The sequence below is a fragment of the Gymnoscopelus braueri genome (genome assembly GCF_963280865.1).
Source record: "Gymnoscopelus braueri genome assembly, chromosome: 11".
In the NCBI taxonomy this organism is placed as follows: domain Eukaryota; kingdom Metazoa; phylum Chordata; class Actinopteri; order Myctophiformes; family Myctophidae; genus Gymnoscopelus; species Gymnoscopelus braueri.
Window position 1 is genome coordinate 43,319,793 of NC_137613.1, and position 26,469 is coordinate 43,346,261.

General features: G+C 41.8%; 1 protein-coding gene across 1 annotated transcript in view; it reads right to left on the reverse strand.

The window, feature by feature from the left end:
• Positions 1 to 26,469, reverse strand: part of csmd3b (CUB and Sushi multiple domains 3b) — a 592,566-nt gene that overhangs the window by 11,377 nt on the left and 554,720 nt on the right. Inside the window, exons 58-65 of the mRNA XM_080442703.1 lie at positions 23,381 to 23,563; positions 18,628 to 18,804; positions 14,373 to 14,552; positions 10,165 to 10,338; positions 8,955 to 9,128; positions 5,491 to 5,564; positions 4,773 to 4,884; positions 2,296 to 2,475 (exon numbers count right to left, since the gene is read on the reverse strand). Of these exons, the coding sequence (XP_080298829.1) occupies positions 2,296 to 2,475; positions 4,773 to 4,884; positions 5,491 to 5,564; positions 8,955 to 9,128; positions 10,165 to 10,338; positions 14,373 to 14,552; positions 18,628 to 18,804; positions 23,381 to 23,563 (1,254 nt within the window). The remainder of the gene's footprint in view (positions 1 to 2,295; positions 2,476 to 4,772; positions 4,885 to 5,490; positions 5,565 to 8,954; positions 9,129 to 10,164; positions 10,339 to 14,372; positions 14,553 to 18,627; positions 18,805 to 23,380; positions 23,564 to 26,469) is intronic.

The window sequence follows — 26,469 nt, forward strand, 5'->3', positions numbered from 1 at the left end:
CCGCGTGTGTCACAGAAGGGAGCGTTCGGTAGGCCAATCAGAGGCAGGTGGGGTTGGGTCTTTTCGTAAGAGGCAGCCGCGCAGCAAAAGTGAGTTAGACGCCTTGTGATTGGCCAGTAGTCAACGTGCTGTGATTGGCCAGTAGTCACTTTGAATGGTACAGTAGGCTTGCCTACTCTAAAATGGCGACCGCAATACCAGTCGCTCCAACAAACTGCAGAGGCCAATGAGGTATCTAGGTTTCTATAGCTATAGCCAGATTCCATTCCCCAAAGTTCGGTCACTCGCTCACTCTCCTCGCTTCCTCCACTCGCGCCTAAGCCCCGCCCCTGCGAGGAGCCGAGGATTATTTGCGAGGACGAGTGGCCGACCAGCTGGCCTCAAAGGATCGGACTGCACTTAGCGCGTCATTTCAAAGCGACGGCAAATTCCGCGATCACTTATGACGTCTCACACAGCTGGACCAGAGCCGTGGATGAAAATATACATGCATAGAATAATATGCAGGTATAGAATAATACAGAATAGAATAGACAATTCATCAATGTGGATGGCCACATTGTTATCTTTATAGTTAACATTTTGTGCAAAGCCATTTATTCCTGAAATAGTGAACGAAGCGCCAGGATGAGCAAACTTACATTTATGAATTAAATCCTGACCCGTCCCTCTTTTTGCTCGTACAGTCCCCAGACCCCCCACCCCCCGCAGCAGTCCCGCACGGCACTGCTACGTATAACAGCCACCGTATATTACAGAGTATGTCTGACTCTGAATTACATCATTCATGCAGGGTGGCCATACGTCCTCTTTTACCCGGACATATATTCTTTTGGGGGGCTGTCTGGGGGGGGGTTTATAAAATCCTTCAAATGTCCGGGGTTTTGAGAGTTTGGGTGATATCCTCCCCACTTCTGGGACGAAGAAAAAAGAAAAAAACTCAGACGATTTTGTGATTTTGCTTGATATTGTTTGATAGCGAAATAAATCATGACTGATAGACATGAAAGAAGACCCTTCACAGCAAATACAGAATTTTAAAATGTAAGAATCGGTTCAGAATGGAATGAGTACGGCTATAGTTAAATAGCGTAAAGTGTCCTCTTTTTGGGGAATTCAGAATATAGTCACCCTATATTCAGTCTATATATAAATACAATACATTATTTTAAACATAATCTTTGTCACAGTAATTTATAGTAGTCCATGCACTGCATTGAGATGAGGCATGCACGGAGAGAAATGAACTATCAGCTTTTGAGACAGTATAAGTGTGCACAATATATTACAATGTATATAATTGTATTATACTTTATATCATACAAAGCAATAAAGCCAGTGGCTTGTTGCGTCTTTTCAGTTAATTTACACTGTGTGTGGGTGTGTGTGTGTGTGTGTGTGTGTGTGTGTGTGTGTGAGATGGGCAACGAGTGATCGGCGGGGGCGAGGGGGGGGCAGCCGGTGTTTTCGGGGCATGGTTTCGGGTTTCAAGCATTGTTTGTGTGGCCACATGTGGAGGAGGACCATGTATACGTCACGGGAGAAGGGAAAAAACAAAAAAAACGTCTACACGTGATGCGGAAGTCTGCCGCGGAGGAGCTGTGGAGAGTGGTCGAGCCTACACTTGATGTACACTCGCTAAATGCGGAAGTAGAGAGCCTCCTCGGCTCCTCCACTCGACTCCACTCGCCTCCTCCAAGAAGCAACTGAGTAATTGGAATTTAGCACATCCGGTTTGGAGTCGGAGTGACCGAGTGGGAGTGAGCGAGTGGCCGAGATTTTCGGGTTTGGAATCTGGCTTATGTCTGTGACCAGCTAGGTTCTGCTGGCAAATGTAAATGCTACTTCCTACTTCCTGCGCCTCCGCAGGATATGTCCCCCACCAGGCCTTTGCCCCAGTAAATTCCTGCGGACACAGGTGGATATATAAAACAGGGCTAAAGTGGTTAATATATGTTTTATAATAGCAAAGTAACTAGTAACTAAAGTTTTAAAAGTACAATATTTGCCACTGAGATGTAGTGGAGCAGAAGTAAAAGTATTGAACATTGGAAATACCTCAAACTTGTACTTAAGTACAGTACTTCAGTAAATGTACTTTGTTACTTTACACCACTGTGCGCTGCAAATAACTGTCTACAGAGTTGTATTCCATTCAAGTTAAATGACACCCATAAACAATCCAGTGTGCAACAGTGAATGCACCCCACACACACACAAAGTCTCCCAAAACGTGCAGGTCAAGTCAAGTCCACATCAATCCTAATAATTGGAACAGTATAGTGTGTATTTTACCTCTACATATGGGCATCTTTCCGGTCCATGTACCATCACTCTTACAGACCCTGTGCTCGGAGCCGCCCGCCAGGAAGTAGCCAGGCTGACAGCTGTACACCAGGGTGTAGCCAAAACCGGGCAGGTCCATCCCAACCACGTCCACATGGAGCGGACTCTCTGGCTGCTTACAGGCATGGGCTGTAGGGGAGGGGGATGGAACACAGACAAAGACAAAAGAGGGTATATAGGACAACATATGATGAAGGAGAAACGTAACGGATGGAAAGAGAAAAGGAGAGGGAGAGGGGCAACGATAAGACAGTTGGAGGAGAGGGATGGAGGCAGATAAAGAAGTATAAAATAAGTAAACTGACAAACGTCTTCACAACGTGGTTGACTTGGTCGCACATTAATCATAAATAGATGTAACTTCTGTTAAACATGTCTGATTGACGAACCGATTAATGGCAGAACTACGTATCTAACTATAGTACAGCACATGTATCTCTCTCTCTACCTGTCTACCTGTCTGTCTGTCTGTCTGTCTGTCTGTCTGTCTGTCCAGTATGTGCATGCATATTTTGCCTTTCTATATAGAGAAAGACAGGCTGGACAACGTAAAGGGAGAAAGGGAGACGGTGTGCGGTGTCCCTGACCAGCGAGGCAAAAACGTGTGTTTCCTGACGCTGACCATATAAAGTGCTTGACCGCTTGACCGCTACAACACCAAGCTCTGCACCATGGGCGACCTGGCCTTCTGCTACACAGCCCCACGTCTGTGGAGTTCCCTCCCCGAACACCTGAGAGCACCACAGTCCACTGATGCTTTTAAAAATGGACCAAAAACCTGCTATTTTTCAATACATTTGGGGACAGTTCATACATTTTATGGAAGGTAATCCTTTAGGACCCGTGTTAGATGGTTCTGCTACTTTGTAATGTGGGAAGAAAAATCATGACCATGTCTGTTTTCTTTTTTGTATTTTTTTTTTTTTTTTGCTGTTTTTGTAATGTTTTTTATTTTTATTTTTTAATTTTCAGTTTTTTGTTTTTCATATTGTTACTGTGTATGTGGATGTATTCTATGTGATGTCTATTTGCTCTGTTTTTGTTTGATTATTTAGATGCATTATAACACAAGAGTCATAATGTTATGTTTTATATATTTGAAAATGCCAATAAATATATTATAAAAAAATATATAAATATAAAAATATAAATATTAACTCATTGACTGCCAGAGTTAAAACCTCGTTCATAGCTGCCCTTGCCAGCGATTTTCGTGTTTTTTAGTTTTGTTATTTTGTTATTTAATTTACATATAGAAAGTCTAGCTGGACATTTGAATCGTTTTGATCGTTCCACCACAAGAGAGCAGCAAATACCCAGCTTGATCAGCTCGCTGACACACTCGCCCCCCCCCCACACCCACTCAAACAGTCAAATACATGAAACCGGATGTGAAGTGGTCTCAGATTCTCTGATCGGCGAAAATTACGATGCATGTGATACACGACGGGGATGACTGTTCGTCACCCAGACCATAGATTATAGAAGGGGAGGTCTCCGATCGTTTTTTATACCGTGTGAAAAACCGTTTTTTTCCCTATTATGGTCGAAAATGACTGGGGGGAAAAAAATGAAAACCGGAAACGGAACCCAAGTCATGAAACCGGATGCAGTGGTGGGTGAAGTAAGTGGAACCTGAAACTTAAAGTGATTCATTACAGAATAGCGTGATCAGAGCATAAAGATAAAAAAAGACCATAGATCGCATTAATGCGATCTTGGCGGCCAGGCGCGCTATTTATTAGATCGCATTAATGCGATAATGGCGGCCTATGAGTTGTTAACAAAGCGTTTTCATAATTTTTCTTGGGCCTTTGTCTTTTAATTTGACCCTTTAGTTTAGCCTAGTTGGGTCCCATGTAATTGTTTTCGGTTGCCTATATGCTGTTTTTATGGCCATGCTTCTAAACCCTGTAACACCTATCAAGACCTGGAACGCATCTGTGTCACCTTTTCATTTGAGCTAAAAAGCATTATTTTACATTTTACTATTCAAAAATAGCAGATATACAAGCTCATAGCGCGGCACTCAGTGCCGCGCTATGAGCTTGTATATCTGCTACTCTTTAAAAATCTTGAAAATGTGTGCAAATCTTTGAATATATATTGTTTAAAGCCCAAAAAATGTAACTATTCTTTGCTCCTGGGGGTCCCTGGAACAAAACATTTTGAGATGGGGTCCGCGGCCAAATACATATCATTGTGGGGGTCGTTGACATGAAAAAGTTTGAGCACCACTGATTTAGAAACATACGTTTTTTTTTTCAGAATACTTTTGGGATTTAGAAGACATTAATTTTGTAGAATCGGCTTCAGGTCTTAATGGGTTAAGTGCTTTATGGATAAAATGCATTACTATTATTATTACTATTACTTGACCGCTACATCAAACAGCGAGGAGGTTTCTTTCTCTCTCTCTCTCTTACGTATGCACTCGGGTTGTGTTCCGCTCCACGTCAAGTCGGGCTGGCACGTCCTGGAGGAAGAGCCTTGTATCAGATGGCCCGGCTGGCATTGAAACGACACCACACTTGCCACCTATAACACAAGAGAGGAGGAGAGAGAACAGACAGCGTGTTGAAGTCGAGGGCTGGAGCTTGTTCGGCCTCGAGTCATATGGCTCTACTGGCAGTGAAATGATACGACACACTGCCTGTGTAGAGGTCAGGTGGATGGATGGATTGATGGATGGATGACGTGGGACAGATAGATAGATAGGTAGAGGCGTGCGTTGGCACTGCCCTCACGGTTCAATTCGATCACGGCACATGGACTGATCCACTAGTTTGTTATACTTGTTACTGTTGCCCATAAGTCATTTTGTAAATCGGTGGTTCTCAAAGTGTGGTCTGGGGACCTTGGAGAGTCTTCCAGGGTCTTCCCCAGCCTAAATGATTGTTAACTATGAGAGCGTACAAATGAAAACTGTGAGAACGTACATTTGTACGCTCTCATAGTTAAAGGGATAGTTCACCCCAAAAACATTATTCAAGTCTCCATGGGGTGACTAATCGATAAAAAAAAAAGTCATTTTGGGGGTGAACTATCCCTTTAAGGGCGTCCGTGGACTAATGCATAGTAAACAGGGGGTCCTTGCAATGAAAAGATTTGAAGAGTCTCTGTTGTAAACGATAGGTGTTTCACCTTGAATCCATAGGTCCTGTTTAAGGAGCCGTAGCGAGGTGTTCCTGGGTTTTCACAGCTGGTCCGGGTGGGCTCTGAACACAAACAAGCACACAGGGCACAAATTAGACAGAACATAGTCAAAAGAAGTGAAAATTAGTTTTAATGTCTCTCCCCCCCGCTCTCTCTGTTGTCATGGTTACGGCAGATTACAGTCCCCGTGTGGGGCCAGCAGGGGGCAGTAGCACTGCATCAGAAAACGAAGCAGGGACCACTTTTGAATGTGTGTGTGCACGTGCGTGTGGGGTAGGGTCATCAGCATGTAAAGCACATCTTGACGCAGAGAGCTGGATTCAATACAGCTTCCGAAATGACAGAGCCTCTCTCTCTCTCTCTCTCTCTCTCTCTCTCTCTCTCTCTCCCCCCCCCCCCCCTCTTTCTGTCTCTCTTTACCGGTGTCTCTCTTTCTGTCTCTCTGTCTTTCTATTTTCACCTGTCTCACACACCGTCTGACTGTCTCACTCTCTCCTCCTCATGCTCTCTCTCTCTCTCCTCTGTCTTACTCTCTCTCTCTATGTATCGCTCTCCCCCGTCTCTGTCCATCTTATTTAAAGTGCAGGCTGCTTCAGCTCAAAACTCATTCCACCTTCAATCACATACTAATATACAGCATGCTCCCAAACATGTGCATGCACACGCACACACACACACACACACGTCTCTCTCTCTCTCTCTCTCTCACACACACACACACACACACACACACGTCTCTTTCTCTCTCTCTCTCACACACACACACACACACACACACACACACACACACACACACACACACACACACACACACACACACACACACACACACACACACACACACACACACACACACACACACACACACACACACACACACACACACACACACACACGTGTCAGTGCTGACCTCATCAGAAACAGCATTAGATTGTCATTACATTCTCTTTAGCCATCATGGAAAGAACAAAGCAATACCCTTTCAGCATGATGCATTTATGCATGTGTGCCTGTATGTGTGTGTGTGTGTGTGTGTGTGTGTGTGTGTGTGTGTGTGTGTGTGTGTGTGTGTGTGTGTGTGTGTGTGTGTGTGTGTGTGAGCCACCGGCCCAAGCGTCACGCTTTCCGTGTCCTGAGGTATTAATGCTCTGAAACCCCAAAAAGAAAGACTTCTCCTAACAAGCAACATCCATTAAGAGTTGGAGCGTTTCCATGGCCGCCATAGATCAATTCATTACACCACTTAAGCGATTAACCCAATGAAGCTGTCTATTTTGAGAAGGACCACCGTGGCACAGAACCCGACAGAGACCCACCACCACGGCTTATATGGGGGGCCGTTAAAAGGATCCATCCGTCACATAATGGCTAATTTTTTACTCCATCATTCGCCCCGGTGTCCCACGGCCAAAAAAGGCAGACGAGAGCTTGAAGATCGGCTTTTTTGGGCCGCTATACAGCTAACTCAGTGGTGTAAAGTACATTTACTCAAGTACTGTATTTAAATACAATTCTGAGGTATTTTTACTTTACTGGAGTATTTCCAGTTTTCAGTACTTTTACTTCTACTCCACTACATCTCAGAGACAAATATTGTACTTTTACTCCACTACAATTATGTGAAAGCTTTAGTTACTAGTTACTTTGTAGATTTTGGTTATTATTACAAAACATACATTAACCAATGTACATTTCGGCCATTTGAAAATAGCCGATCACGACCCATTGTGAGCTTGTAGATCTGCTATTTTCAAAAGATTTTATACATTTGAAAACTTGTGAAATGGGACATTCTGCATAACTTTTGTTTTTATACTTTTACTTTGGGTACTTTTAGTACATTTTGATGCCAATACTTTTGTACTTTTACTATAGTACATTTTGAATTCCATTACAGTATTGATACTTTTACTTAAGTAAAACATTTGAGTACTTTTTCCAACCACTGAGCTAACTATAAATCAGGCCTCATATGGATCAAGGAATGAAGTCTGGAACAGGAGGTGTGGGCAAAAAAAAAAAAAAAATGTTCGATTTATACGGGTTCCCATTTATTCTAATTCATCACGGCGCTTGATGTTTGGAGCGCCAGCGCTGAATCAGACATGTGAAGTGGTGCTCTAAACGTCACATAAGGTAGTGATAAATTGACCCTTTGGGGCCGTTGGTGAAGTGTTGCTGAATATCCGTTTCTCGTTCTGGTGGCTGGCTAGCAAGCTGTCGTTTGGAAGTTTAGACGTGTTGCTTATTTTCCTCTTTACTCTGAAGCCCCTGCCAGTGGTGTAAAGTAACTAAGTACATGTACTCAAGTACTGTACTTGATTACAATTTTGACATATTGTTTTACTTTACTTGAGTATTTCCAATTTTCAATACTTTTAGTTCTACTCCACTGCATTTCAGAGACAAATATTGTACTTTTACTCCACTACAATTATTTGAAAGCTTTAGTTACTAGTTACTTTGTAGATTTTGATTATTATTACAACACATACAGTAACCACTTCAGCTCTATGTACATTTCTCACAATGCGTCGCGATGCGACACAACGTGAGCTTGTAGATCTGCTATTTCCAAAGGATTGTAATGAATTTTATACATTTGAAAACTTGTGAAACGGGACATTCTGCGTAACGAGTACTTTTCCTTTTGATACTATAAGTACATGTTGATACCACTACTTTTGTACTTTTACTCCTTTAAATTTGGAATTCCAAATGTTTACTTGTAACAGAGTATTTCTACATTGCAGTATTAGTACTTTTACTTAAGTAAAATATTTGAGTACTTTTTCCACCACTGGCCTCTGCTGCGTGCGTGCGTGCGTGCGTGCGTGCGTGCGTGCGTGCGTGCGTGCGTGCGTGCGTGCGTGCGTGCGTGCGTGCGTGCGTGCGTGCGTGCGTGCGTGCGTGCGTGCGTGCGTGCGTGCGTGCGTGCGTGCGTGCGTGCGTGCGTGTGTGGGGGTGTTACATTGTGTTATCATGGTTTAGAAGCCTTTTACCACCATTCTGTTCATTGGAGTGGCTTTACTGAGCCACCTATATTCTACACTGTAAAGTGACGTTTTTAGTGTCAGTTTACCGTTGGTTAAACTAAAGCCATGTTTAAGGCAGAAATCACAGCGATTCATCTTTAATCATGAATGGATGTCCAATAGCTAAGTGCGGCGCTTAGATCTACACGTCTTTAGCAATACGCAAGAGTCTCTGTGCGTGTGCGTGTGTGCGTGTGTGTGTGTGCGTGTGTGTGTGCGTGTATGTGTGTGTGTGTGTGTGCGTGTGCGTGTGCGTGTGCGTGTGTGTGTGTGTGTGCGCGTGTGTCCATGTTCAAAATGTTTGTATATATGACCAAATTGATAAATTATTCAAACGGCTATTCATGCATAATTATGCACATGTGCATGCGTGAGTGTGTGTGAGAGAGTGTGTGCGTGTGCGTGTGCGTGCGTTACCGATGCAGCGCGGCTGCGTTCCACTCCAAGTGCCGTCGCTCTCACAGAGCCTGGTTGCGGTGCCGACCAGGAGGAGAGGCGGGGCACAGCTGAAGGACACTTCTGATTGGTATATGAAACTCCGCCCCTCTCTGAACCCACCAACCGGAATGCCAGGGTCACCACAGAACTTGGCTAAAGGCACAGACACACACACAGATTAGAGAAAAACGATACAAATAAGCCGTCTTCTATCATATCTGAAGAACACGATGTTTTTTTTAAAGGGATAGTTCACCCCAAAATGTCTTTTTTTTCCTAGCGATTAGTCACCCCATGGAGACTTGAATTCATGGATATTTTTGTTTTTTTTGTCGCATTCCTAATCCATTAATGTGATGATCGGCAGCGATTCCGGTAAGAGACACAAAGAGTCTCCTTTGTGTCTCCTACCGGAACCGCTGCCTACCGGTCCGCTGATCATCAAATTAGGCTTAGGAATGTGACCAAAAAAATATATAATTAAAGGAGTAGTTCACCCAAAAAATTACTTATTTCCTATTAATTACACACCCCATGAAGCATTGAATTCATGAAGATGTTTTAGTTTTTGTCGCATTCCTGAGCCAATATAATAATAAGACCGTAATGTATCCGGTAGGAGACACAAAGGAGACTATTTGTGTCTCCTACCGGATACATTAGGGTCTCAAATTATTGGCTTAGGATTGCGACAAAAACAAAAAAATCTCCATGAATTCAATGCTTCATGGGGTGTGTAATTAATAGGAAATAAGTACTTTTTTGGGTGAACTACTCCTTTAAGTAATTGTTTTGGGTGAACTATCCCTTTAACGGTGAAGAGAAGCAACGTGCATGCATGCTTGCTCCAGTTTGGATGCATCTGTGCACCTACATTATGTGTGTTGTTACATATCGTCTCTGTCGCGTGGAAACCTCATACAGTATGTCCAAAACGGTAACTTTTTCAGGATTCAAATTCAAAAATGGCAAAAGTAGCAGATCTACAAGCTCAAAACGTTCATTTAAAAAACACAAAAAGTGAAAACATGGAGATGGGAGGTTTCTGCCCGACAGCGACGATATATGCATAAGCGAAGCGTTGAAATGCCTGTGTGCGTGCGTGCGTGCGTGCGTGTGTGCGTGCGTGCGTGCGTGCGTGCGTCTGTGCGTGTGTGTGTGTGTGTGTGTGTGTGTGTAGTGTACTCACGTAAGCACTGCGGCAGCATGCCGTTCCAGGTGCCGTTGGCCACGCAGGTTAGGATGGCCGGGAAGGAGAGCTCGTACCCCGGCGCGCAGCTGTAGCTCACGCTGCTGCCCCACTCAAAGTCGCTGCCCTGCAGCGCCCCGTTGCCGATGGAGGTGGGCGCCGCGCACGTCACCGCTGTGCCGTATAGGAGGGGGGCAGAGAGAGGGAAGATGGAAGAGGGGGAGACAAACAACAGAGACTTTTAAGCAGTGGTAATAGGTGACACCCCCTGGCCCCATTCAATGCCGCGAACAGCCTTTTTGCATGTAGTTGGGAAGCTTCCCCTATTGGGCGGGCGCGCGGGCGGGGACTTCTTTCCTCTACATTAGAAGAGTTAGGACGTCACATTCTAATACAGCCCAAATACCCATTTTCAGCACCGGCCTCAGTGGCGCACCTTGCTAATCACTTGAGTCTAAAACCATTACCACTGGGAGTCTGGGTTCGACTCCCGCTTGAGACAATACTTTTTCAAACAACCGCGGACTACTTTTTTTCGCCCATAAAGTATGGTTTTGGACCATGACGGAGGCGCGCCGACTCAGGAGACCTTGAGGCCGAGGAGTCGCGCGAGTGCCCGCGACGACCGGCCGATGGTCTGCTAGTCGACTAAGCGCCGTCCGAGTTATGTACCGATAGGCACAGAATCGTAAATTATGTTGTGGGGACTGCGTTTGCCCCAACTGACAGTAAGTGCACTAACATAGCTCGCGTCGCCAGGCTCTCTCCCCACCCGCCCCCTTGCGCTTCAACTACATGCAAAAAGGCTGTTCGCTTCAATGCCGCCCAGCCCAAAGTCAATGTCCTACACCGGCGCCTTTCTTGATGGCCGGGGGAGGGGGGTGGGGTACCTCAGTGGTGTAAAGTAACTAAGTGCATGTACTCAAGTACAGTACTTAATTACAATTTTGAGGTCTTTTTTACTTACTGGAGTACGTCCAATTTTCAGTACGTGATCTACAAGCTCACAACACATTGTGAGCTTGTAGATCTAGGTAGGGCTGAAGTGGTTAATGTATGTTTTGCAATAATAATTCAAATCTTCAAAGTAACTAGTAACTAAAGTTTTCAAATAATTGTAGTGTAGTAAGTACTAAAAAGTACCATATTTGCCTCTGAGATGTAGTGGAGTAGAAGTAAAAGTATTGAAAATGGGAAATACCTCAAAATTGTACTTAAGTACAGTGCTTGAGTAAATGTACTTAGTTACTTTCCACCACTGCTATTCAGAAGATTTGAATGACGTAAATGATTATGTTGCAATAGTTACAGTTATACTAATTGCAGACAATCTTATCTAACAATAAGAACAATGAATAACTTTATATGTATACAATATATCTGCAGAACGTTAATGTATGTAATTTCTTGCCATTTAGGCATTGCACTATGCATTTTTTGCATAAAAAAGCAGGACATAATTATACCAAAAAGGGCCTTTCCAAAATCTCAGCCAAGAGCATCACACATTTAACAACTTATTTTCCTTTCAAGTAGAGCAAGAGCTCGCACATTTTGGAATTCTTTCAACAGCTCTCAGTGGTTGAACCTGAGGCGGCTGACCATGGAGAATCTAATTAATTTGTCCATAATTCGCAATCTGGCGTAGGTTCATGTATTGTTCATGTAAATTGCGCTGCTTTTCTGACTGCAGACAGAATAATGGTTTCCTAACTACATTTCCATAACGTTGAACTTGCAATAAACGGTGTGAGCATAAAATTAGCAGTGTGTTCTCTTTATGTTTACAGAGCGAGCGAGTATAACGTGGCTTTTGTGAGTTCTGCGTTGATTATCATTCTTGGTGAAGTGGACTGCAATAGTATAATAACTAGAGTTATAATGTTCCTGAAGAAACTGTGAGGGATCTAAAAAATCAATGACATCATCCATGTGTAAAATGTACGTTTTAGAAAGTATGACACATTTCAAAAGGTTTTGAAACGTCCACAGGATTAGAGAACAAGACAAACATTTTAAAGTTTGAATGAAGCTTCTAGGTGAAAATATGATGGTGCTAGACCGGGCCAAGGTTTTGAGAATAATAATAAAAACAGTGAGAAGGGAATAACATAACTGGGCACTCTCCAAAATTGGAAATCGAGCCCACTAATAGCTGTGTCCCCTTTTAGTTGTTGTTTTGGGTATTTGCCAAGAACATTTGCACACCTGGAATTCATTGTCTGCATTTAGCCATCCTAACTATTAGGAGCAGTGTGTGACTATTTAGTATAACAGTGCCCAGAGAGCAGTTAGGGGTTAAGTGTGTTAAGCATCGGGGACACTTTGATACCAAGTCTGGAGGAGCCGGGGACCGAACTGGTGACCTCCCGATTCCCAGATGGCCTCTACCTCCTGAGCCATGGACGGCTGAGTGGTAAGTGACATCTTGTTACTTCAACAGATCCAATTGGTGTGTGCTGCGTTATCATTGCATAGCACACACTATACTAAGCCTAAAGCCTTAAGATAAAATAAAACCAATCTGATATTCATCCAAGAGTCCCGACTAGTTTAATACTGAATGACTTTAGATCTCCGGGTTTTATGACTAAGAAACCTCATTCGACAGAATATGTGGAAAACAAGTGGGAAAATGAAGGTAACTTTGTGATTTCAAATGAGGAATGGAATGGTTGTTTTGACTCCCAGTGGAAATGTACCAACTCACACTCATGGACATCACCAGACATTGGTTGCTTACTGATCCTCTTAAAATGGAGGACTGAGCAGATATAGTAAATTACATCTATCTAATGGAATAAAATACTTTTTCACTTCGCCTACAAATGGAAAAATGTACAAAATTATCAAACAGGGTTACGTATGACAGACAAGGTTTTGCTTTAGAGAGGTAATATATTAGGTCTTTTGGATTTTGGTTGTCTCCTCTTTATGTCTTTGTCTTTTGTATCATGTGATTGTCTTTCCTTCATTATATGATAACACAGTGATAGGGTTAGTGGAAAGCCATTGGGTCTCTTTAACATAATCTCTTTTATAGTATCATACTAAAGAAAGTATTATTTTGTTTGTGCTTCCCTGGTCTCAGAATGTATATATTACATTTGGCTAGTTTTTACTTTACTTTTCTGTTCTGTGTGTTGTGTTTAAAAAGCAAAGGATGGTATTTTGGGAAGGGTTAAAATGTTTAAGATGTTCATCCTTTACCAAGGTTTTTGTATAATGTTCAGTATTAAGATGAAACTATGTGGTAGGATGTACACACTTTTCCTAAATAAAGAATTACATATGGACAAGTGATTTCCTTTTCATTTCTTTAGGATCTTGAAAATCCTGGCTAAAATCCTCCGGTGTTGGCTATGAATCAGAACGTTCTGTCACGACACGTGATGGCTTGGCCATGGTTTAACGTTCATTTAACTTGTTCTGTACAGCATTAAAGACATATCCACTCAAGGTACCATTTAGGTTACAGGTTATTTAGTAGACGTTTATCTAGGATAGTTTATGCTCCATCCCATCAAATTATGAAATTCACTCCCCAGCTATACAGCTGTCCAATCCCTCTGTGTACTATATGTCTACCTCAATGGTTGACTTACACAGAAATGTATGGGTCAAAATGTGGTTAATGTAGCAACTCCCCTACAGATGGTTTCAATAATCCTTAATAATCATGTGACGTGTGAAAACATCCAGTCACAGCTGTTAACACCACAAATGAAAATCAGCAAGTAACAATGGATAAAAACTGTGTGTAGCATTGCCACCTTTCTAGCTAAGTACGTGTTAGACCCTGAGGGCTAGTAGTGTTTTTGTTTATAGCCAGGTCAGCACTGGGTATAGGGTAGTGTTGGTTTACCTGTACACATGACATTATGGGTATAGGGTTGTCGGTTGTGTTGGTTTATTGTACATATGGGTATTGGGTCGGGTTGGTTTATTGTACATATGGGTATAGGGTTGGTTTACCTGTACATATGGGTATAGGGTAATGTTGGTTTCCTTTTACATATGGGTATAGGGTAATGTTGGTTTCCTTTTACATATGGGTATAGGGTAATGTTGGTTTCCCTTTACATATGGGTATAGGGTAATGTTGGTTTCCCTTTACATATGGGTATAGGGTAATATTGGTTTCCCTTTACATATGGGTATAGGGTAATATTGTTTTCCCTTTACATATGGGTATAGGGGTGGTTTACCTGTACATATGGGCATATTTCCGCTCCAGGTCCCGTTCTGGGTACACGACCTTGCAGGCGACCCATCCTCCTCCATGCCATATCCTGGTTGACACTGGAAGGATATGTTCTGACCGATCACAAAGTCTTCTCCATAACGAAGGCCATTAGCCGGAACACCTGGATCGCCACAGTTTATCACTATGGAAACAGACGAGGGGGGTGGAGAGGAAAGGATTCATTTGACCCATGATGCTGCTGGGCAAGTCAGCTAGAGTCCATGTTTTTGCTTATCTCTCCTCCATTCACACACACACACACACACACACACACACACACACACACACACACACACACACACACACACACACACACACACACACACACACACACACACACACACACACACACACACACACACACACACACACACACACACACACACACACACACACACAGTACCTTCTCCTCAAGATAGGCAATTCTTGCGACTTGTGATCAGATTGCATTGCAACAAAGATGAGGAAAAAAGTCTGCGCTCTCGTTAAATAGTCCAAATCAACAGGTATTGTAGTCAGGTGCGTAAGCCAAACATAATACAAGAAAGGCAAAAAGAAACACGTCAAAAAAGGGAATGTCCATCGTCCACAGAGGTTGTTCAGATGCAAAACAAATATGTTTTTTAATCCGATTATTTTGTGTCGTCCTCGCATGTTCTTTTATGTATTCTCCCCCAGTGAATGAAGCCGTAATAATAATAATAATAAACTTTATTTGTATAGCACCTTTCATGACATGAAATGCAGCTCAAAGTGCTTTACAGAGCAATAATACAATTACAGTTAGAACCAATTTAACAATAAAGCAAACAAAGATAAAATAAAATAAAATAAAAGCAAGCAAAAGCAAAGGCATAAAACAACATTAAAATAGGGAATACAGTGAGGAATTAAAAATCAACCAAAGAATCAGCTAAAAGCAAGAGTGAAGTAATAGGTCTTGAGCTGTGCTTTAAAGCTATCGACAGAGGCTGCCTGTCTTAGGTGTAATGTAGTGAAGCTGAACTATGTATATGGGAACGGTCTGGGACCCATTTAAGGAGCGTTAGGGTTCCCTAGGCCATACTTAGCGAGCACTGTCCTTCATAGCTAATAGGCAGCTTAAATACTTTTAAACCCCACCAGACCCTGTGATGCCTGTTAATAGCTATGGTGTAATCTGCTGTAACGGCCACAGACGACAATTTCCTTAAGTCAGGGCTTCTTAAAACTTTTTTCATCCATCTTCACGGAATTTGGTTTTCTCACCGCTCAACACACTATAGTGCTGTTTTTATACGTGTTGGACCTGAATTGAGTAGATTTTCTTTATTTTCCTGGCCGGGACATGGCTTTCTTTTCTTTTTTTAACCCATTAATACCGGGAACGCATCCGTGTAACCACTTTAACCACTATTTTATACTTTGGCTATTCAAAAATAGCCAAATACAAGCTCATAGTGCGGCACCGCGTTATGAGCTTGTAGATCTGCTATTTTAGAAAAATCATGAACTTTTTGCAAATCTTTGAATATATATTTTTCAAGCGAGCATTTTTAAGCGAGAAGCTTTACTTCTGGGGGTCCCTGGAACAACATATTTTGAGATGGGGGTCCGCGGCCAAACACATATCATTTTGGGGGTCCTTGACATGAAACAGTTTGAGAACCACTGATATTATAGCTAGGATTTAGAAGACATTTGTAGAATCGTCGGCACTCGGTGTCGTGCTATGAGCTTGTATATCTGCTATTTTTTAATAGCCAAAGTATAAGATAATGGTTAAAATGACAGATGCTTTCCCGGTCTTTATGGGTTAAATCAACTCATACTGGTGCTGACATCATGTGGGCATCAAGTCAGCAGATAAATGTAGTTTTTCTAGTATGAGACCTAGACGAAAGCAGTGACTGAAACATCAGTTGAATACATCTTTTTGATACTTGTGCAGAGGCGTACGGTCATTGCGGCCAACGAGGCCATGGCCCAGTCTGCGTAAACCCAGATCCGCCAGGGGGAAACAACAAAAAATCAACATAACAACATTAGCAGGCCCTCACCCTATAAGTCGCCTTTGTTTTCAAATGGGGCTCATTTGCATTCGGCCGAATTGTTAATGAGTGGCCATTAGAAAACCAGTTTCGCCGTCAAACCGGTTCTCCATTGCGCAGAGACAGGCACCTCTTTCCATTCAGAAATGTAATAGAAGAAGAACCGTCGTCCCAAAACACCCTGCCCCGGGTCTAAACCAGCGGCCTCGGTCCGCGGAAAAAATGGGGCAGTGTGTTTTGGGACGAGCGTTCCGTTTTCCACCCGGAATGGCTCGGTAATTCTCAATAGACTTATCAGCCGTTGTTGCGCGAACCCCGCCCCCCGGTTTCTGGCCCGGTCAAAGTTAGAATTCACCATACGCCAGTGTACTTGTGTGTGATTCATTTTCTTCCTTCTGGTGTGATTCATATTTGCACCTCAAAATACTATATTGGTGTGTGCTTCCCTCTGCCTTACAGTCAGTGGAGTAACTAAGTACATTTACTCAAGTACTGTACTTAAGTACAATTTTTAGGTACTTTTACATTACTGGAGTATTTCCAATTGTCTATACTTTTACTTCTACTCCAAACATCTCAGAGGCAAATATTGTACTTTTACTCCAATACAATTATTTGAAAACTTTAGTTACTAGTTACTTTGCAGAATTATTACATTATAAAACATACATTAACTACTTTAGCTCTATTTTATACCTTGGCTATTTGAAAATAGACGATCTACAAGCTCACAACGCGTCGCATCGCGACGCGTTGTGAGCTTGTAGATCTGCTATTTTCAAACATTTTAGAACTTTAACTTTTGGTACTTTAAGTACATTTTGATACCAATACTTTTGTACTTTCACTCAAGTAATTTTTTTATTGCGGACTCTTTATTGCGGTCTACTTCTACATTGCAGTATTGACACTTTTACTTAGGTAAAACATTCGAGTACTTTTTCCACCACTGCTCACAGTACCTAAATTAAATTTGCCACCTTGGAACCGAACTGTTGCACTGTTGTTGGCATCCGAGAACAAGCCATCACTTACTGGCATAATCATTTCTTTATTAACAGGGTAAAACGACACATTAGCATGCAAACTGGGTTGTTATAGTGCACAGCAAACATACCATGTTGATTCACATTTTGTTCGATGATGGCTTCGTCTAAATTATTCAGCAGCCATAAAAGCAGCACACTTGCAGAGGTTGTTTTCCCCTCGTGAATTGCATAATGGAGCTCCGAACAAAATCGGCCATAATTAAATAACCATCAATGTTATTCAAGATTCAAGGCTGATTTGATAGCTCTGACCCTTGTTTACCGATATCCATTTAACCAAAAACCAAAAAAAAAAACTTAATAATGCAGCAGAGTAATTCAGAACCAAGCTGAAGGTAGAGGTGCTAACAGGCTGTGAAGGGACACAGAGTTTGGTGATATATCTAGAGGTCATTGCACACAGCAAAATGTAATGGCAATGGTAACATCATAAAATCAATCAATCAATTAACCAATCAATTGATCAATCAACGTCTGTCTGTCTGTCTGTCTGTCTGTCTGTCTGTCTGTCTGTCTGTCTGTCTATCTCTCTATCTACCAGTGGTGTAAAGTAACTAAGTCAATTTACTCAAGTACTGTACTTATACAATTTTTAGGTATTTTTTACTTTACTGGAGTATTTCCAATTGTCAGTACTTTTACTTCTACTCCACTACATCTCAGAGGCAAATATTGTACTTTTACTCCACTACAATTATTTGAAAACTTTAGTTACTAGTTACTTTGTAGATTTTGATTATTATTACAAAACATACATTAACCACTTCAGCTCTATATACATTTTGGCCCTTTGAAAATAGCCGATCTACAAGCTCACAAGCTTGTAGATTGTGCTATTGTGAGCTTGTAGATCTGCTATTTTCAAAAGATTTGTATACATTTGAAAACTTTCAATTCTGCCTCAGTACTTTCTACTTTTGGTATTTTAAGTACATTATGTTACCAATACTTTTGTACTTTTACTCAAGTAAATTCAGAATTTCTGACTTTTACTTGTAACAGAGTATTTCTACATTGCAATAAATGTGCATACTTTTTCCACCACTGCTACCTACATCTATCTATATCTATCCATCCATCCATCCATCCATCCATCCATCCATCCATCCATCCATCCAGTTATAAAGTGATGTCTTACTGGTACAGTTGGGCTGCACTCCTGTCCAGGTTCCATTGGCCTGGCATAGCCTGGTGGTGGCGCCAGTGAGTAGGTAGCCATCCATGCAGGAGTAGATGACAGAGTGAGAAAACGTTGTTCCGTCCAGGCGATATACTCTACCATTACTGGGAGTACCAGGGTTACCACACTGGACAGCTGGGGAGAGCGGGGAGGAGAGCCAATTAGCCATTAGACAGAGAGAGAAGGAATGGAAGGGTTCAATATTTCAGCTGTAGGATGGACTATATGATATAGTTATTTTCAGTGGTGTAAAGTGCATTTACTCAAGTACTGTACTTAGGTACAATATTGAGGTCTTTTTTTTACTTTAGTGGAGTATTTCCAATTCTGCGACGCATTGGGAGCTTGTAGATCTGCTATTTTCAAAAGATTTTAATACATTTTATACATTTGAAAACTTGTGAAATGGGACATTCTGCATAATGAGTACTTTCTACTTTTAGTACTTTAAGTACATTTTGATACATTATTTCTACATTGCAGTATTGATACTTTTACTTAACACATTGATTGCCAAGATCGCATTGATGCGTTCTTTCAAATCCATCGCTTGCATGCCAGCAATTCAAAAGAACGCATTGATATGTTCTTTTGAATTTTCATTGTTTAATCTGTGATCGCACGGCTCTGTTTATTTCTCATCAGCACTTTCGTTTTCCACTTACGTCACACTCACCCGGAGCCGGATGTATAACGCAGATTTCATTTCCGGGTCACATTATTTTTCTCCGGTCATTTTCGGCCAGAATAGGGAAAAACACGTTTTTTCACACGGTATAAAAAACGAACGGACAGCTCAACTTCTATTTTCTTTGGTCCGGGTGACTAACAGTCATCGTCGTCGTGTATCACAGCGTTTTCAGGCCGATCAGCGGATCAGGGATTGTCGAAAACATAACATCCGGCGAATGACCGGATGTGACGTGAGCCTGTTTGGGAGGGGGCGAGCGAGGTGATCAATGTGTGGATTTGCTGCTCTCTACTGGTGGAACTGTCGTATGTGCTTAACACCACAATCAGAGAATTTATTTGAATGAAAAATGAAAAAATGAAAAAATGAAAAAACACGCAAATTGCTGGCACAGGGGTGAGTACATTATGAATAAACTCTGGCAGTCAATGTGTTAAGTAAGTACTTTTTCCACCACTGGTTATTTTATTTTGGTGAATTATTTCATATTTGTACATTGGCTATAACATTTTACACTACTTTAAATAATACTGTACTGAAGCAGCTCAGTACCTGCTGTATATACTGTATGAACACATTAACTTTTTGACATTTCTTACATTATGGACACTGTAGATCTACATTACTATCCCAGACTGCTGCAATTGTTTTCCACAATCATCTTCTCTTAAGCTTAAAGTAATACAACGCAGGTCCACAAATAATGATTTTTAGCAGCCTCTGCTGGTCATTACCTCACTGCAGGTCATTCGTTTATTCCTGCGTTACCCAGAATTCCATTTGTTTTCAGACGGAAGCGTTCTTTTAATTGTTTTATACTATCTGTGGATCGTTTCTCTTAGCCAGTGGAGCTTTAGTTACCGTGAGCTGTGTTTTCTTTTGCTGTTGTTTTTCGATCTTCAAATCCTACAATCTCTTAAAAACAGCTTGAGATTCCTTTTTGTTATTAGCGCGGTAGTTCCTGGCCAAACAGGAAACCGGTGCGGTAGTTCCTGGCCAAACAGGAAACCGGTGCATTTCCGTTTCCGTTTTCCGGCCGGATGACGTCATTTTTGCGGGAATGACTACCCTAGCCACCGTTTCAATATAAAATAGTTTATAAAAGGCTTTCGGGGGTGAAATTCATGGAGTGGGTGTTGTGAAACATTTGCCACTCACAAAAGATATACAATTTAACTTTAGTTTTGTTGAAAAAAGTTACCTAGTATCACTTTAATCTAACTTAATGTAATGCTATTGTATGCCTTACAGGTAATTGTTGATGGTTATCTTTGCATATATTTACAAACACAGCCCACATTGGCATACAGTATGTGTACAACCCATGTTTTTGTCCATTCCAGCCGTTCTTGGAGTTCCAACAATTCTCATGACGCATTCCTTGGCAAGCATAGGCCTGGCATGCCCATATGGTCTATTGCTGCCATTACATCAACCAGATTCAAACTTTATCTCTTTTGGCGTAAACACAGCAAACAAGGACATGTGTCTCTGCCACCGAGGGTAGCAGTTAAAAAACAAAAAGTAAGGGTTTTCACATTGACAGAAATTGCCACAGCGACAACAACTGGGAAAACCTTTCCGATGGTGGTATTTCAGAGACACAGAAGACTTCTCAGTGTTATGGCTGCAAATGACATTAGCCTTACAGGAAACAACGATCGTTTTCCCTTTAAGTTAACTCATTCAGTGCTATTGGCGTGTAACATGTCCATTTTTTCCAAAGCCCAGAGTGCCAATGACGTCTAATACGTCCAAACCGTGTTTTCAGTGTTCACGCTAGATGGCGCTGTTCACCAACCTATGAGCGATGCTATGAGTTCTGGAGAAGAGTAGATCCGGAATTAACGTGATCACAACAAACCCCGTCTGATCTAATGTTAAAGGATTTAGAAAAATATAATTTTCTCTGCTTTCTTGTTTTTTTCTGCATTTTTGGCGAGAACAAGCTATATTCAACAGCCATTAACTAAAGAACGGAGGGTCGCGTTGACTCGCTTTTTCCCCCCCGATGGAAGCAGAGACACTCCTCCGCAGTGGTGTAAAGTAACTAATTACATGTACTCAAGTACTGTACTTAAGTACAATGTTCAGGTATTTTTACTTTACTGGAGTATTTAAACTTTTCAGTACTTTTACTTCTACTCCACTACATCTCAGAGGCAAACGTTGTACTTTTACTCCACTACAATTATTTGAAACCTTTAGTTACTAGTTACTTTGCAGATATAAATTATTACATTATAAAACATACATTAACCACTTTATCCCTATTTTATACCTAGGCTAAAAATAGCCGATCTATTACTAAAAAAATAGCCGATCTACAAGCTCACAACGCGTCGCGACGCGTTGTGAGCTTGTAGATCGGCTATTTTCAAACATAGTAGTAGATGTTAGACGACACACCCTGTAAAGGAGATGGCAAACTCCAGGCCCCTGCTCACGGCCTTATTGTGCAATCTTCCCCTCTCTCCCTCTGTCTGTCATTGTCTGTCTCTTCCATTTCCGTTTGTCCGCACACGCACACGCACACACTCACACACACACACACACACACACACACACACACACACACACACACACACACACACACACACACACACACACACACACATACACACACACACACACACACAACTCCACTGTCTGGAATGTAGCGTTTGACGGGGATGTGGTGAAACGCAGCAGGTGCACACTGCTCATTTCCATTAACACCTTTACCGCCGGGCCCGTAGTTCTACGGGCCGTTAAATCCAACGGTTAAGCGCCGAGCCCGTAGTCCTACGGGCTGCGGTCTTTTCGCGCATGCGCGGTCCGGGTGCACTTTCGGAATTTTTTTGATCCACTTCCGTTTCCGGTTTGATGACAGGAAATAGAATTATTTGGGATCCGGTTTCGACGATCACGCCCGCTCCCATTCTACAGACGAAACTGAAACTCAATTCTCTTCCTGTAGTTTTTTCTCCTCGCATTTCACTGTTTAACGTAATCCGCTCTAACTACAGTCATGGAAGTCCGTTTGACATGCGGTCTTCACTGGGAGATACAGGGAGATCTCGCGGATGTAAACAGACCGTTCACGGCTCAATCTTAAGGATTTTAACAAGATCTATGGCGACATGAAAAAAACAAAAAAACAACAAAAACACCTTGGCACTGGTGAGTACATTATGAGATTAACCTCTGGCGGTGGATGTGTTAATCAAGCTTTCCCGTTAATTCAAAGACAGATTTAAGACGTTTCTGTTCCTTTGGTCTTTTATCATCAGTGAATGGATTTGGATTATATATCTCACACTCTCAACGAGTACTTTTACTTTTGGTACTTTAAGTATATTTTGACGCCAATTCGTTCTTACTTTTACTCAAGTAACATTTCGAACACAGGCCTTCTACTTGTAACAGAGTATTTTTGAACTGTGGTATTGCTACTTTTATTTAAGTAAAATATCGGAGTACTTTTTCCGCGTCCTTACATAGTCTATACCAGTTGTGCTTGATTGATTGGCCAATACGCTTGTGCAAGGACGCGCTGTGATTGGCCAGTAGCCACTTTGAGTGGCAGTTGGGGCAAACGCTCTCACCAAAACATGATTTACTATTCTGTCCCTATCGGTACGTAACTCGGACGGCGCTGAGTCGGCCCAAGCGAACTTCGCAACGTTCGGCACGGCAACTCGCTCGCTTTAGCTCGCTCGGTGGTGCCTCACGTGGCTCAAGTTCGCTTGAGACGGCGCGCCTCCGTCGCGGTCCAAAACTATACGGGCTAAAGAAATAGCCCGCAGTTGTTGTAGGCAGAGGCACTTCCGCGTTGGCCACAGAAGGGGGCGTGTTTATAGCACAACTGGTTTAGACTTTGTAATGTCGCACTTTTTACACCACTGCTCCTCTGTCTTTTGCTCTCGAAAGGTTAGTAAAAAATGCTCAAAAACACTGGCACTTCATTAATTAATCAATTAATTAATTCTGGCACTCAATGAGTTCATTCTTTTCACTTAAATCAAACTCCTGGCTTACGTTTACAGAAGGGCTGAGAGCCCGACCAGGTCCCGTTGGGGAAGCACATCCTCTCCGTCGAACCGATCAGCTCGTAGCCCTCGGAGCAGCTGAAGTAAACCTTGGAGCGGATCTTGAAGTCGGTCTGCTCCCGGAAACCGTGAGACGGGACGCCGGGGTCACCGCAAGAACCGGCCGTGTCGCCTACACAGAGACAGAGAAGGTGACATATAAAGAGATCGAATGGGAGGAGGAAGAGAAAGACATGGGAATGGTGGCAAGAGGGGTGTACAAGGAGAAGGGGATAAGGTTAAACATGCGCCTTGAAGAACTTTGGATTGCATAGATCAGTGATTCTCAACCATTTGAATTCAAGCACCCCCAGTTTGACATGCAATAGGTTACGGACCCCCATTTACTGGCATTTATATCTCTGGCACCCCAATTTATATTGTAAAATCAATGTTAATTTAACTCTGAGAGTGTACCATTACATTTGTACACTCTCAGAGTTACAGACCCATATACTGTAGGTCCATTTGGTTCCTAATTATCCATCATTTAGCTGGGGACCCCCTGGAACTCCCTCAAGGACCCCTGAGAACCAATGGCATAGATACCTGGAGATGATAATGTAAGTTGAAATACTGTTCATCATCCATACTGTACTGTATGTGTTCCTTATGGCAGTAATTCCATTCACAATCACTGGATAGCAAAACAGTTCTCACAATTACACTTTTAGCAGATACAGACTGCAAACAAAGCAGATTCTGTCAATACACAGTGTTAAACATTATAGTTCCCAAGATAAGAAGGTAACCAATATCGGTGTAAAAAGAGTGCACCATGACTCATTCTATTACAAACTTATTGGAGGAACCTGCTTCGTTTGCATTCATTACATGTACTAAGTGTAATTTTGGGACCCGTTTCCTCATTCAAGAGAGTAAATGGAATCGCTATTTTTAGCTCACTCATAGAGCAGAAAGGCAATGGATGAAGAAAATGTATTTGAGTTTATATCATCCCAGGTAACTATACAACCCAAAGTTCTACGAAAGCAACAACAACCTAAAAGGCTACTAAAGCCATACTGAACTGTTCAGCTTCACTTTAAAATCTTTTGAGACAGGACAAGATGAATAATTGAAATAAAGCACCTGCATCATCTGCAGAAACACAACCACATTGCTTCATTGATCCACTACCAAAACATAATGCTTCACGCGCAAGAAAAACGGAAGAAGAGGAGACGAGAGGTACACTAAGAGAGAAAGAGAGAGATAGAGAATGGCAAAAAGTGGGGAAGTTCCGTACAAATAATAATACCTAAAAGTCTCAGTTATTAGCCACTTTCAACCTGATTTCAAAGAAGTTCAAATGTTTTCAAAAATGACAAACATATCAGATCTAGGTTGGCATTCTCACTACTTATCATATGACAAAGAATATAGGACTTAACGTGGTTACATTGACAAGTACATGTATGTATAGGCCTGTCACAATTATTACATAATCGTCTAATCGCCATTATTTGAGATATTATATATATTATATTATATATTATTTTTGCATTATCGTCATAATCGTTTCAATGTGGAAAACACACATTGAAATAGCAGATCTACAAGCTTACAACACGACACTTTGTGACATGTTGTAAGCTTGTAGATCAGCTATTTCTGCTATTTTTTAAAACATTTTTTGAAAGGTATAACATTATTAAATGTGTCAGTAATCTTTTCATATATTTAAGTTATTTTTATTGTTATTAATTAAGGTCATCTGCCCTGTGCAATTTGTGCTTGTGAAGCAAATAAAAAAACAAACAGAAATTAAATTTGTATTATGTTCCAATGTTCAATGCCAAAAGGCAAACACACAATTAACACATTGATTGCCAAGATCGCATTGATGCGTTCTTTCATTTTTGGGGGAAAATTCAAAAAGGGGCGACCAAACACAGCTTTGGAATGAACGATCGTCATTCAGAGAAGTAGAATGTGGATGTGACGTCGTTCCAAAAAAACAGGAAGCCATCCGCTTCCTGTTTGGGATTTTCAGAAAAACAGCTGTAACTCAGTTTCTTTTTTTTGCATTGAAAACCACTAGTTTTCAGCGGGCCGAAGCCCCAAAATGGCGGATCGTGGTTGGAACGTTGTCGTTCCTATGGACACACAGATCCCTCCGCTAACACACAGGGACTATTTTGTTTGTGTTTTTGGGAATGTCGATTCCACAGCGTTTCAAATATCATCGGATTTAGGTAATTATACGCTAGCTGGCAAGGGGATAGAAAACTATGTTTAATATCTTGGCAATCAATGTGTTAAATCATGACAATTAATCGTCAACTTAAATGTGTAATCGTGACAGCCCTATGTATGTATGTATGCACCCACTACTGTGGGCACACACTGTGACACAAAAAAAGACCCTTATTTTGGTGCATGAACGCATAATAACCAAAGACAGTCTACGTGTGCTGGTGAGATGGGGCATATGTTGACCTTAAGTGTGCATCATGTCGAGGGACACACGTGTGTCATGTGTGTGTGTGTGTGTGTGTGTGTGCACGGGAGACTGTGTGCGTATGTCGGTGCCAAAGCCTATGAGTCTGCATGTCTGTGTGTGAGTGGGTGTGCTGTCTGTGTGAATCCCTTTGCCCTTGGAGCGCTGCTTGGTCAGCAAATTCTGTCTGACAGACACAGAGCGTGCTCCTGGGAGAGCAAGCACACACACACACACACACACACACAGAGACACACACACACACACACACACACACACACACACACACACACACACACACACACACACACACACACACACACACACACACACACACACACACACACACACACACCCCAGTGGTGGAAAGTAACTAAGTACATTTACTTAAGTACTGTACTTAAGTAAAATTTTTAGGTACTTTTGCTTTACTGGAGTATTTCCAATTTCCAATACTTTTACTTCTACTCCACTACATCTCAGAGGCAAATATTGTACTTTTACTCCACTACAGTTAACCTTAGTTACTAGTTACTTATACATTATTATATTATAAAACATACATTAACCACTTCAACCCTATTTTATACCTAAGC